This window comes from Callospermophilus lateralis, chromosome 7 (genome assembly GCF_048772815.1).
Source record: "Callospermophilus lateralis isolate mCalLat2 chromosome 7, mCalLat2.hap1, whole genome shotgun sequence".
Classification (NCBI taxonomy): domain Eukaryota; kingdom Metazoa; phylum Chordata; class Mammalia; order Rodentia; family Sciuridae; genus Callospermophilus; species Callospermophilus lateralis.
In genome coordinates, this window is record NC_135311.1 from 2,082,035 (window position 1) to 2,094,966 (window position 12,932).

General features: G+C 35.2%; 1 protein-coding gene across 2 annotated transcripts in view; it reads left to right on the forward strand.

The window, feature by feature from the left end:
- Vps45 (vacuolar protein sorting 45 homolog) overlaps positions 1 to 12,932 on the forward strand; it is a 60,976-nt gene that overhangs the window by 13,933 nt on the left and 34,111 nt on the right. The window contains exons 9-13 of one of the 2 annotated variants that reach the window (XM_076861728.1): positions 20 to 133; positions 769 to 936; positions 10,472 to 10,630; positions 10,843 to 10,950; positions 11,965 to 12,086. In XM_076861728.1, the coding sequence (XP_076717843.1) occupies positions 20 to 133; positions 769 to 936; positions 10,472 to 10,630; positions 10,843 to 10,950; positions 11,965 to 12,086 (671 nt within the window). The remainder of the gene's footprint in view (positions 1 to 19; positions 134 to 768; positions 937 to 10,471; positions 10,631 to 10,842; positions 10,951 to 11,964; positions 12,087 to 12,932) is intronic. The other variant, XM_076861729.1, reaches the window with a different exon arrangement.

The window sequence follows — 12,932 nt, forward strand, 5'->3', positions numbered from 1 at the left end:
CCAACTTCCTTTTTCACAGAATATGTACCTGAACTTTGCAGAGATTGGCAGCAATATAAAGAATCTCATGGAAGACTTCCAGAAGAAGAAACCAAAAGAACAGCAAAAACTAGAATCAATAGCAGACATGAAGGTAAATTGAATACACACGTGATTGACTTACATGTGACACTTTGGAATTATTCATGTAAACAAGATTCTTGGAATTTCTGGACCTGATTTCTATCTTGGTTCATCTGGTTTTGTTGAGACATTTTCTGTAATGTGTCTCTTTAGAAAAAAATATCGTGAGAAGTTCATAATAAGCCTTGTGCTTCTCTCTGTTGTTTAGTCATATTTGTATTCTTTAAAGACTTAGTCTATGGGCTGGGGATGTGGCTCAAGCGGTAGCGCGCTCGCCTGGCATGCGTGCAGCCCGGGTTCGATCCTCAGCACCACATACTAACAAAGATGTTGTGTCCGCCAATAACTAAAAAATAAAATATTAAAAAATTCTCTCTCTCTCTCTCTCTCTCTCTCTCTGTCTCTCTCTCTCTCGCTCTCGCTCTTCTCTCTATCTTTAAAAAAAAAAAAGACTTAGTCTATTGCCATATATCAGTTTTTCTCTCAAGCATCACAAAATGCTGTATGATAGAGAGCTGTAGGTGCCTTAGCCTGTGCAGAAAAACAACTCCTGGATTTTTTAATTATTATTATTCCTTCTTCATATATGTCTATTCTCAGTCAAAAAATAACAGAACCTTTCCCATTGATGTTTTATCATGGCAGGCCTTTGTTGAGAATTACCCACAGTTCAAAAAGATGTCTGGGACTGTATCAAAGCATGTGACAGTGGTTGGAGAACTGTCTCGGTTGGTCAGTGAGCGGAATCTGCTGGAGGTTTCAGAGGTTGAGCAAGAACTGGCCTGTCAAAATGACCATTCTAGTGCTCTTCAGGTCAGTCCAATTTGATGAGCACCCACTATGTGTAAGACACTGTGCCAGGCAGAGCAAGAGATGCAAAGGCAAGTACCTTCTTCATCAACGTGGAATTCCATTTATCAAGAAGTTAAGACAAGGACATAAATGAACACCATTAAGATATTAAGATAGATATTATAAGAGCTACAGAAGAAGTATAAAGTGCAGTCCCCAAGGTTCAGTCAGTTAATTATTTATGAGAGCAGCCTCATTAACTAGAAAGAGCAGTAGACTAGAATTAAGTTCTGGATATTAGTGTTTGGTTTACAACTTACTGGCTTTGTGACCTGGAGCTATTGACTTAATCTCTGAGCCAGTTTTCTCATTTGTGAAATGGATATAATAATACTTGTTTCACAGGGTTGTTAAGAAGACCTTGACAGATAAAATGCATTATCTAAGTTTTTAAAAAATTATTGAAGATTGCTTTTCATTCCACAACATGTGAATGCCTCTTATATGCACATACTGCTCTGAGGATCTAGGAGTACAGAGATGAATAGATACCATCCCCTTCTTCAATATGCTCACATTATGGGAGGTAAGGAACTATAATACCATGCAGTAAGTGCTATAATAGTGGTATTTCCAAAAGAGTTTGGAAATACAGAGGAAAGACAAGGGTGAGGCTTGTTAAAACTTCCTAGAGAAATGTGACATGAAAACTGGGTCTGGACAGCTAAATAACTAGGAGTGCACAAGGCCGAGCAAAGGGAGAAAAACATTCTCAGCAAAGAGTATGCAAACATGGAGGGGTGTGTGTATGAACAGAGAGTAGTTCAGTGTAACTAGTGTAGGAATAGAAGCTGAGGAGAGGTTTTAGATAAGCTAGAAAGACATATTAGGGTTAATTATGGCCATTGAAATGAGGTTGAGCTTTAATTTTAAAATGATGAGAGCTACCAGAGGATTTTAGAAGAAAAGTGACATAATCATACCCTGACCTCAAGAAAGTTATAGTCTATTATAAAACTAAATTTATAGTCTACTATAAAACTAAACTAAAGCAAAAGAAATAAATAATGTTTATTATTAAATTAGACAAAACTAAAGCACAAGAAATAAATATTGTTTCAAGATAATATTTAATTAAGTTAAACTTATGATACTAACTATAATAGGATTTTAGGTTATTAGGAAGACTTTCTTAGTGAGGGCAATATGAAGATGAATCAAAAGAATGAATAGAATTCAGAGGAGGATTTCAGTCAGGAATAACAACAAAAGAAAAGATGCATAAGTATGCAGGGAATAATACATAGCTTCACTGTTGAGAGTGGGCGTGAAAGAGAAGATGAAGTTGGACTGATAAACAGGAATCAGTTTATAAAGAAGCGAGTAAGAGGAGTTTTTTATTTGCTGAGATAGGCGAGAGATCCAGTGCAGATCTTATGTAGAAAGTTGATGGTATGAAGCCAGTGTTTTAACCTAGTGAGGATGCATTACGGTGAAAAAACTGAGAGGCTGTAGACTTATCGTGATATTAATGACAATGTATAATAAGGGGAAATCTAAGAGACATTACAAAGGGAGAAAACAATTAAATGACAGATTGGATGTAAGGATTGAAAAAACAAATCAGACGTAATTCTAAGGTTCATGAGTAAAAAAAAAAAAAAAAAAAAAAAAAAATGTGTTGTCCCCAACAATTAATTTAGGAGTGAGTCCTTTGGGAGATAATAATTTCTAAGCCACCTGTAAGAAGCACATTTCCTCAATAATAGGATTTTATATGCTAAAACTTAGTTTTACTTTCCCCACTGCAATTCTACTTGATTTCATAAAATTATGGGTTAATAAACCCAGTCTGGTATATCGGAAACATCACAGGCTTTGGAGCCAGGCTGTCCTGGCTGGTATCTTATCTCTACTTGCCAAAGTTTTTTGGGAAAAATTCCTTACTTTGTCCAAGCATTAAAGATAGTGATTTCAAACTTTCAGATTGTTATAAAGAATCAGTGTGATAATAAAATCTTTCATATATGATAGGTGCTTTGTAAATATTATTTCCCTTCCTCTAAGCATAATATTTTTTGCATGGTATAATCAAAAGAAGGAAACCCGCCTATGGGTACTCTGTTATATCAAGATCTTTATTGAGATTTTTAGTTTTTAGTTTTAAATTTTTAAAATGTTTATCAGGATTTCTCAGAAAACACCTTCATTTTGAAAATTATAAAGTTGCTATTTGCTTTATATTTTATTTTTATGTAAAGTGCTTCTCTATCATTGTTTTATTTTGTACCCGTGTTTCTAAATCTTCACAAAGGACTCTGTTCTTTAGACTGACATTATTTTAATAGTGTATTAACTTTTAACTCTTAAATAGATGATATAAGTATTTGGTAAAAGAGGTGCATAGTGAAAACTGAGTCTGTTTTATATGTATCCTTTCAGTTCTCCATGTATATGCAAGGCTTGGTGTGTGTGTGTGTGTTTTAATTAAAATGTTACCATACTAGACACAGAATTCTGCATTTTTTAAAAATATTTTTTTAGTTGTTGATGGACCTTTATTTTATTTGCTTACTTAAATGTGGTGCTGGGAATCGAACCTACTGCCTCACACATATGAGGCAAGCGCTGTACTGCTGAGCTACAACTATAGTGCCCTACAGTTTTGTGTTTTTTTTAACTTTGTATTTCAGAGACTGTTTTATATCAGAACCTAAAGTCTCCTTCATTTTAATCACTAAATAGTATCTTTTATAAAAATGTATTAAAATCTATTTTACCAGGGCTAGGGTTGTGGCTCAGTGGTAGAGCGCTCACTTCTCACGTGTAAGGCACTAGGTCAGATCCTCAGCACCACATAAAAATAAAGTAAAGGTACTGTGTCCACCTACAAACAAAAAATATTTTTTAAAAAATCTGTTTAACTTTGCCAATTTATTTTAAACAACCCTACTAATAGTTTTTAGTTGTTTTGTAGGCCTAACAGAAATGTTCCTATCTTTATCTCAATAAAATGAGTTTTCTGCCTCTTATTAAATAAAAACAAAACTTTTTCCAATAACCAAATACAATTTTTCTTATGTTTATCACTTGATTTTTCCTTTTAAAAGGATAGAACCAAATTTAGCCAGGTGTAATGGTACATATGTGTAATCCTAGCACCTTGGAAGCTGAGTTAGGAGGATTGGAAGTTCCAAATCAGCCTGAGCATCTTAAGGAGACCAGTCTCAAGATAAAATTTTAAAAGGGCTGGAGATATAACTCAGAGGTAGAGCATGTCTGGGTTCAGTCCTCAGTGTGGAAAGGAAAAAAAATATCAAAGCTTTATCACTAGCCAATTTCAGTGTCTTTATTTGTATCTCTCTATCATATGGAAAGCAGTTAGAAAAATTATTGTAATTCCTTCTTTGAAACTTTGTTCACTTTAAAAGTAAATATTTAAAAATGTGAACCTGATTTCTGATCTACTTTTTATTTCTAAAACTTATCTTTTGAAGACTTTCTTGTCCAGGGTTTTGGGGTTTTACAGTAAGCAGTAGATTCGGACTCTCCCACCATAAAGGATTTCTTTGGCAACATGATTTAAATAGTCTATAAAGGGAACTTTTGTTTGATAGTAAGTAGATGCCAGGGGCCTGATCCCTAAATGGCTATAGCATTCCTTGGCTTGACCTTAGAGAATAATACGTCATGAAGCAATGAATTGAGGTTTTGAGTAGAGATGGGTTGTTTTATTAGTAGTAAGTATATCTTGGTTAGAAAAAGAAAAGCTCATACATTGCTAAAAATTAACCTATAAATTGCTGCTTCTTCTATCCTACAGGTTAACAAAAATATGATTTATAAAGAATTTTATCAGAACCAAAGTGCAATGTACTACTATTGAAGCACATTCATATTCTCAAAAAAAGAGATTGATTTGATTAGTAATGAAGATTTTTTCATATCATTAAGAGAAACATCTGCAGAAAGTGAGCAATCCCCACCCTACTCCCACAGTCCCGCCCATGTTGTCATATCACAACTTTTTATTTGGGAGGAGGAACTGGTCTATTTTATATCCTTTTTTCCTGATCTTGCATGAAAGATCTTAAATCATACTGTTAATGACACATGGTAAAAACTCAATAAATATTTATTAGAAAAATGAGGAGAATGAATCCTTTTTGAAGCAATATAGAATGGTGGCTTAAAGCTTGGACTTTTGATGACTTGAGTTTGGAAATGATTCTTAACTACCCTGAACCCCCGTCTTTATCTCTAAATGTGGGGAAATAACAGTACTTAATTCAAAGATTGTGGTGAGGATATAATGTGCTAATACATGTAAACACTTAATATGTACCAGGTACGCAAAATTCTCAACAAATATTGTCACCACTAATCATAATATTATTTGATGGTACATTCTATTTTCATTCTGGGATTGAGAACATGTTTTTTTAATCCACAGGTGACTTTGGATCACTCCCCACTTTCAGAAAGGTTTTTCTGTAAAGTTATAATAAAACTGCTTGGAACACATTGGACCATTTTATTTTAATCAATTAAGAGTAAAAATCACCCTTTTTTCTCTAAACCACCACTTAACCAGTATTTCAGAAATAATGTTGACCCTCAGGAGATCTACTAGAAAGCTAAATTTTATGTTAGCTAGTCATTAAGAAAAATAATAATACTGACTCACATGTATTTATCAGTCAGTAGTATTGGGTTCTGACTACTTTCTATTATTTTTCCTAAATAAGCTCTTTATTGTTCTACAACACTGCTAGATCAGACTCATTTTTATCAAGATCAACATATTGAATACCTCTGCCAATTTCATCTTCATATCCTAATCTCTTATTATTATTATTATGATTATTATTATAATACCAGGGATTGAACTCAGGGGCACTTGACCACTGAGCCACATCCCCAGCCCTATTTTGTATTTTATTTAGAGAGGGTCTCACTGAGTGCGCAATGCCTCGTTTTTGCTGAGGCTGGCTTTGAACTTGTGATCCTCCTGCCTCAGCCTTCCAAGCAGCTGTGATTACAGGTACACCACGGCACCTGGCCCTAATCTATTACTTTAATTACTTATTCATTAACTGTTTACTACATTATTGTGATGGTAGTTAGCAAGGAAGGAATCCTGTTCTTTAGGTTAAACTAAAGTGGCGAGTGTCGGGGAAGGAGATTCTTTCATTACTGAGTACTCTGTAATTTGTATAATGTATGTATGTCATACAAAATTTTTTTCTTTTTCTGTGCTGATTCATCAGTTTTAATAGAAGAAAACAAAAAGCAGTCAGCTAGAAACAATGAAAGAATCTCTAAATATTAGAAAATAATTGTTTTCTCATTACATGTGGATGTTAGTGCCTTTTGGAAACTTTACCTCTAAAGACAGTATTTTTGCTTTTCTTTTCCTGTTTCTTGATTAGACCTATACAAAGTTTGTGAATCCTATCTTCTTAAGTAGACACTCGTTTTCTGTTTTGATCTATTGTCATTATGAGGCAGTGTCCTTTTCTCTCTTGGTAGTTTCAAGGCTTGTAGAAATTTTATCTATCGGTAGTAGGAATTGAACTCAGGGGTCCTCTACTACTGACCTGCATCCCCAGGCCCTTTCATTTTTATTTTTGAGACAGGGTCTCCCTAAGTTACCCAGGCTGGCCTCAACTTGCAATCCTCCTGCCTCTGCCCTAACCACCCCAACCCTGTTTCCCCACCACTACTCAACACTGCACCCCAACCAATAGCTGGGATTATAGGCATGCACCACCACACATAGCAGCTTATGGAAATTTTATTGAGAAATTAGAAATTTTAAAATTTATTATAGAATTCAGTTATATTTCCAACATATAAATACTACCATATGGCACATACCAGGTCTGTAGTTAAAAGTCTCTCTAATTATTTTTCCTCCTCTTCTCTGGTTAGTACTCTGGAATCTCAATATAACATATGCCATTGTCAGTCAAGTTGATGAGTCAAGTAGCCATAGGGAGATAGTTTAAAATCAAAAGATAACATGGGATCAAGTCAGACAAAAAAAGCCCTGCTTTTTCAAGGACTGACATTGCTGAAGGAGAAGAAAGAACTCAACTTGTACCTACAGGTTTCTTCTCATGAGGAAATAGGTAAGTCTAGCCAGATCATGGATCTGAGCCCTGAGTTGGGTTCTAAGAACTCAAAAGTAGGCAAACTAATCTACTCAAAGTAATCCTAGGTCAGAGCTGGTCAAAGTCAGGGAATCTACATACCAGTACCATATCTCAAGAAAATAGGAGTGGATTCTTTTATATTTTTTAATCTGTTCTAATTAGTTATACAGGACAGTAGAATGCATTTTGATACATTGTACACAAATGGAGGAGTGGATTCTTTTTTTTTTCTTTTTTTTTTATTGATTATTCAAAACATTACAAAGATTGCAGAATCACATCGGTTACACATCCACATTTTTACATAATGCCATAATAGTAACTGTTGTATTCTGCTACCTTTCCTATCCTCTACTATCCCCCCTCCCCTCCCCTCCCATCTTCTCTCTCTACCCCATCTACTGTAATTCATTTCTCTCCTTATTTTTTTCCCATTCCCCTCACAACCTCTTATATGTAATTTTGTATAACAATGAGGGTCTCCTTCCATTTCCATGCAATTTCCCTTTTCTCTCCCTTTCCCTCCGACCTCATGACTCAGTTTAATGTTAATCTTTGAGGAGTGGATTCTTAAATGGGAAACAGAACCCAGAGTCAAGATCCAAGTGAAGGTAATTAGGAAGGAAGCAAGCAGGAAGGGTATTAACTGATTGCTGCAAATAGTCTTTAACTTTTTGATGCCAGTTATCTGGGTTTATAGTTACATGGGTATCTCATCTCAGATTTGTTTTCAAGTATAGAGACAGGTCAGCCAGAAATTGAGCAGATTATATATGAAAGAGTGCAAGGGCAGGAAATGAAACATTGTGCCTGAAAGAAAAGTGACAATAGAGATTCCAAGGTGGGATTTCTTAATGTTTTAAATTTATGCCCAATTGATTAAAATATATGTGAAGTTGTACATAAATACTTGAAGAATAAACTGTACCCTATCATGTCTTTATATTATGATAGAAAATAGTAGAACACTTGAGCACGTATTTTAAATAAGCTATATTCCATGGTTGCTCTGTGGAAAACATACAACAAAGGGAGAAAAAATTAAATTTTCTTATGACTGTGGGTCTAAAGGAGAAATTTCTTCCTTTTTTAGTCTCTTAAGGATGATGATAATGAAATATTAACCAGAAAAGCCACAACAGGAGTCCCTCTCAGAGAACTTTCCACTTGAGAGCTCCTGGGGAGGCTCCCATTATCATCCTCGTCGCTACTCGTTATGTACAGAGAGATTCTTAGACGTTGGACATGGTTGTTGTGGGACACCAAAATGTGTCTGACAGCATCGTATACATTATAAAGTGCCACACAGACGGGGTTGTCATGTCCTCGGAAGCCGGTGCCCTCCCAGTTGCTTGCCACTCTCACCTTCTTTCCTCTGCTTTCACATTCCTGTTCGGGATGACACTGCTTTCATTCCTTTGTACCAATTCCAGCTGTTACTGATTCTTTTGCAGATGTCACCTCCGTTGTGAAGTCTTTCCTGTTTCCTTAACAATCAGATGTACTTTATTTTTGTCTTTTCTCCCCTCCCCATGGCACTGATTTTCAGCCTGTTTTCTATACATATATGTCTGTTACAACGCCACATATTTGTTCCTGAAAACTCTTATTTTCTACAAAACCATGCATTAAAAATAAACAGATTGTGGGAAAATACAGTTATAAGCAGACCACTTAAAAATCTAAAAAAAATAAATCTATATAACTTTATAATCAGAGCACTAATAAAAATAGTGACAATCCTAATAAAAATACTAGCAAAGGAAATCTCCACTGGAATTTGCACATAGAAATTGAGCCAGTCCACATTCGCAGCCTTATTCCTGAGGTTCCTGTTTTCTTTAAGATCCAAGGTCTTGCTGGGTGCAGTGGCACATGCCTATAATCCCAGCAGCTCTGGAGGCTGAAGCAGGAGGATTGTGAGTTCAAAGCCAGCCTCAGCAAAAGTGAGTCACTTAGCAACTCAGTGAGACCCTGTCTATAAATAAAATGCAAAATAGGGTGCTGGGGATGTGGCTCAAGCGGTAGCGCGCTCACCTGGCATGCGTGCGGCCCTGGTTCCATCCTCAGCACCACATACAAAGATGTTGTGTCTGCCGAGAACTAAAATAAATGAATATTTTTTAAAAATGCAAAATAGGACTGGGGATGTGGCTCAGTGGTGGAGTGCCCCTGAGTTCAATCCCCTGTAAACCCCCACCCCCACCACCAACAGATCCAAGGTCTTAAAGACATTTGCCTCTCATGGAGACTAATTTCATCAAAATTGAAAATACCATTTGAGGTAGCCTTCTTCATTCATCAATTTTTGCTCATCATTTTGTTTTGTTTTGATTTTTAACAGTGAAATGTCTTTGAATCCTTTCCATTCGCACTTGCTTCTTCTCCAGATAGTTTAACAGAGGAAAGTGCAGCAACTCCTAAAACCAGATCCTTCCTGTAGAAAATATTTTTGTAGCATTGTCATCTTTTTTTTTTTTCTCTTAAAATTTTGATAAAGCTTCTTCTTTAATCATCAGGAAGCCTGTCCATGCTGTAAAAATTACATGTGACTCAACATGCCTTCTGATATACCATTTTTACTGTTCTCGTAAAGCTGAAGTACATTAACTAGACATGCTTTGTAACAGAATGGATTGTACTCATTTCACCTCTCTTTACCCCATTGTCTGTGTACTCGCTGAGGACAGAAATTGGCTCTAAATCTGTGTTTCCCTAACAATGCCTGGCATAGTGCCTGATGGGACTTAAAAAGTTGTGGTTTTTTTTGTTTTTTTTTTTTGTTTTGTTTTTTTTGCTTAAATGGAATTATTTGTTCTGTATAATAAATATAAATCTGTACCATATGGAAGACCCTTAATGTGAGAATGGAAAAATCTAAACATGTTTTCTTTTGGCTCCTTTTGCTGTCTGTATCTGTACTTTAAGATCATAAATACTCAATTTAGAGATTGCATGCTTTACCATCTTGAGACATATTGTTACTTCTGATGTTTCTTGGGGATTAAGTTTAGTCCTATGTAAAATTCTATCAACTTGTCTCAGTGTTTAATCAAAGCAAAGAGAAAACAGTAGAGTTGCAAGTCAACTGCTCAGTTCTATGTGCCGTATTGACTAAAGTGGTGGAAAATAGTATCTGTTCTTATTTCAGCAAGGAAATGATAACTTGGGTTATTAGAAAACAGGAACAATCCAGTATTAAATTCATTTTTTCTAAAGCAATTATAATGGGAATATATTTCCTTATTTAATTCTTATCATGAGACCTGGGCATTGTCATCATCGCCATCTCATGAATTCAGATGTATCACTATCACTCAATAATTATTAACTCTAAACCATTATACAAGAGATCACTCATGTGAAAGGGGATAAATATCAGTTCCTTCTTCCTTCAGAATGTAAAGAGGCTCCTACAGAACCCCAAAGTGACAGAGTTTGATGCTGCTCGCCTGGTGATGCTCTATGCTCTACACTATGAGCGGCACAGCAGCAACAGCCTGCCAGGACTAATAGTGGACCTCAGGAACAAAGGTGTTTCTGAAAAGTATCGAAAGGTAACCAATTTTACATGTTGAGCCCAATAAGTAGGAACCAGTTCTGTCATATTCTTAGCACCAACCAATGATAAATCATACCATTTTTATTTATAGAACTGTATAATTCTGTCTTGTCATGTCTTCATTTCCTTAATAAAGGTATTTTTTATTAAATGGGCTTGCTGATTCCTAAGCAATAAAAGATAATTTCTATTTTCTTCTTTCTATAGCTCGTGTCTGCGGTCGTTGAATATGGTGGTAAACGGGTTAGAGGAAGTGACCTTTTTAGCCCCAAAGATGCTGTGGCTATTACCAAACAGTTCCTCAAAGGATTGAAGGTATAGACATCTCTTCTGTGCTGAGAAACAGTCAAAGCCCCTAAGGCAGAAAGTACATGAACATGATCTTCAAATTAACTTCAGGAGTGCTGCTGGTTTAGTACTAGATCAGTTAAATGAAATTATATCAGCCATCTCTTGAAAGCTTTTTCTTTCAGTGCTTTCTTGTATTGGAGTAGTATCAGCACTGGCTCAAATAGCCAAGCAGGAAATAGCTGAAGATATTTCCAGGAAGTACTCAAGAATAAAAAGACAAACAATTCTGTTAGTTACAGCTATTTTTCATATTCATTTGTTTATAATCTGGGATTTAGATAGTTTCTCTTTGAAGGACATTAAAGAGAAAGCAAACAATTTTGATCTTTTAAAAATACTAACCAAATTTTTTTAATGGTCAAAAATTAGTTTTAATTTGCTAGCCTTTCTCTTATTTCCTGAAGTTTCTTTCTTTTTTCTTCCATGTTTACAGTCTCCTTTTCTACAGTTCTTTCACAACAAAATGAGCAAGACTCATTAAAGACATGATAAAAGATTTAAGCAACTCCAGTTTTAAAATTCTTTTATAATAGTTAGCATTAATTTTAGTATTTTTATGAGATTAGAACATTTCTGATTAAATTTTTGAGTAAAATATTTTTCTTTCTTTTTTTTTTTTTTTTTTTTTGGTACCAGGGATAGAACCCAGGGACACTTAATCACTCAGCCACATCCCCAGCCTTTTTTATATTTTATTTAGACAGGGTAGCGATCAGTTGCTTAGGGCCTCGCTAAGTTGCTGAGGTTGGCTTTGAACTCACGATCCTCCTGCCTCAGCCTCCCAAGCCTGTGGGATTACTGGCATGTGCCAATGCACCCAAAGAAATAAAATAATTTTTAAAATATCATAAAATTCCTATTTGAATCTATCCCAGGAAATATCTATTGAGTATATGTCCTTTTCTAATGTGAGTATTATAAGCTGTTGTATTGCTAGTTTTCCCAAAATGACCTAAGAACCATTTTCCCCTGTTTTAGGGAGTAGAAAATGTATATACTCAGCATCAGCCTTTCCTGCATGAGACCCTGGACCATCTCATCAAAGGAAAGCTTAAGGAAAACCTCTATCCTTATTTAGGCCCCAGCACACTCAGAGACAGGTAAGGTAACAAATATATTAATAATAAAAACCAGAAACACTCTGAGAATAGGACATTTAGAGTAATGATAGGAACAGACACCAAAGTTATGTCATGTCCACCTTCCTCTGCTTGAGTTCAAATATTCTTTTTGTTTTACATATGTGAATATTAGATATGAATTCCCCTGGTAAGCCTGAAACATTTATGTACTTGGGAATAAAGAGACAGGTGTTTTGGAGGGTCTCGATCCTTAATATTCTGTGTTTTAGTAGCAGACTAGTTTACTTATGCCATGTAAGGTTCAGTTCTATGGCATCTGGCATTTGGAGTTTCAAACATTAAAGCCAAAAATAGATCTGGGCTTGATTGCCATCAGCAGGTTGTTACTATTTTTGGTGAGGACTGGACTTTGCCAAATGTGGCCAGCACACAACCTGAGAGACCTAATTAACAAAAGCCATGTGTTACAAAGGAGAAAGAGATAGGCTCTCTTTTAGTTGTAATTTCAATCCAGTAGGTAATAAATTTTAATAAATATAAAAAATATGTCCAGAACAATTTACTAATATCAGCCTGAAATTTTAAATATACACAAATTCTACTAGTTAAAAATACATTCCTATATTTGTTATTTGGACCGCATGTTATACAGGACCTACTATATATAGCTGAACTCTATCGGGCAGTTTAATGTGAAAATTTTATACTCGTAGTATAATTCTTCTGTAAGAATTATACTAATTATACTAATTATTATTATAACTAATAATCTAAGAGTCTTGGGCGGGGTAGTATTTTTAAAAATGAATTTCTGAAAAGGGAAAATGTTTTGAGGTTCAGAAATGACTCTTTTATATGATGAAA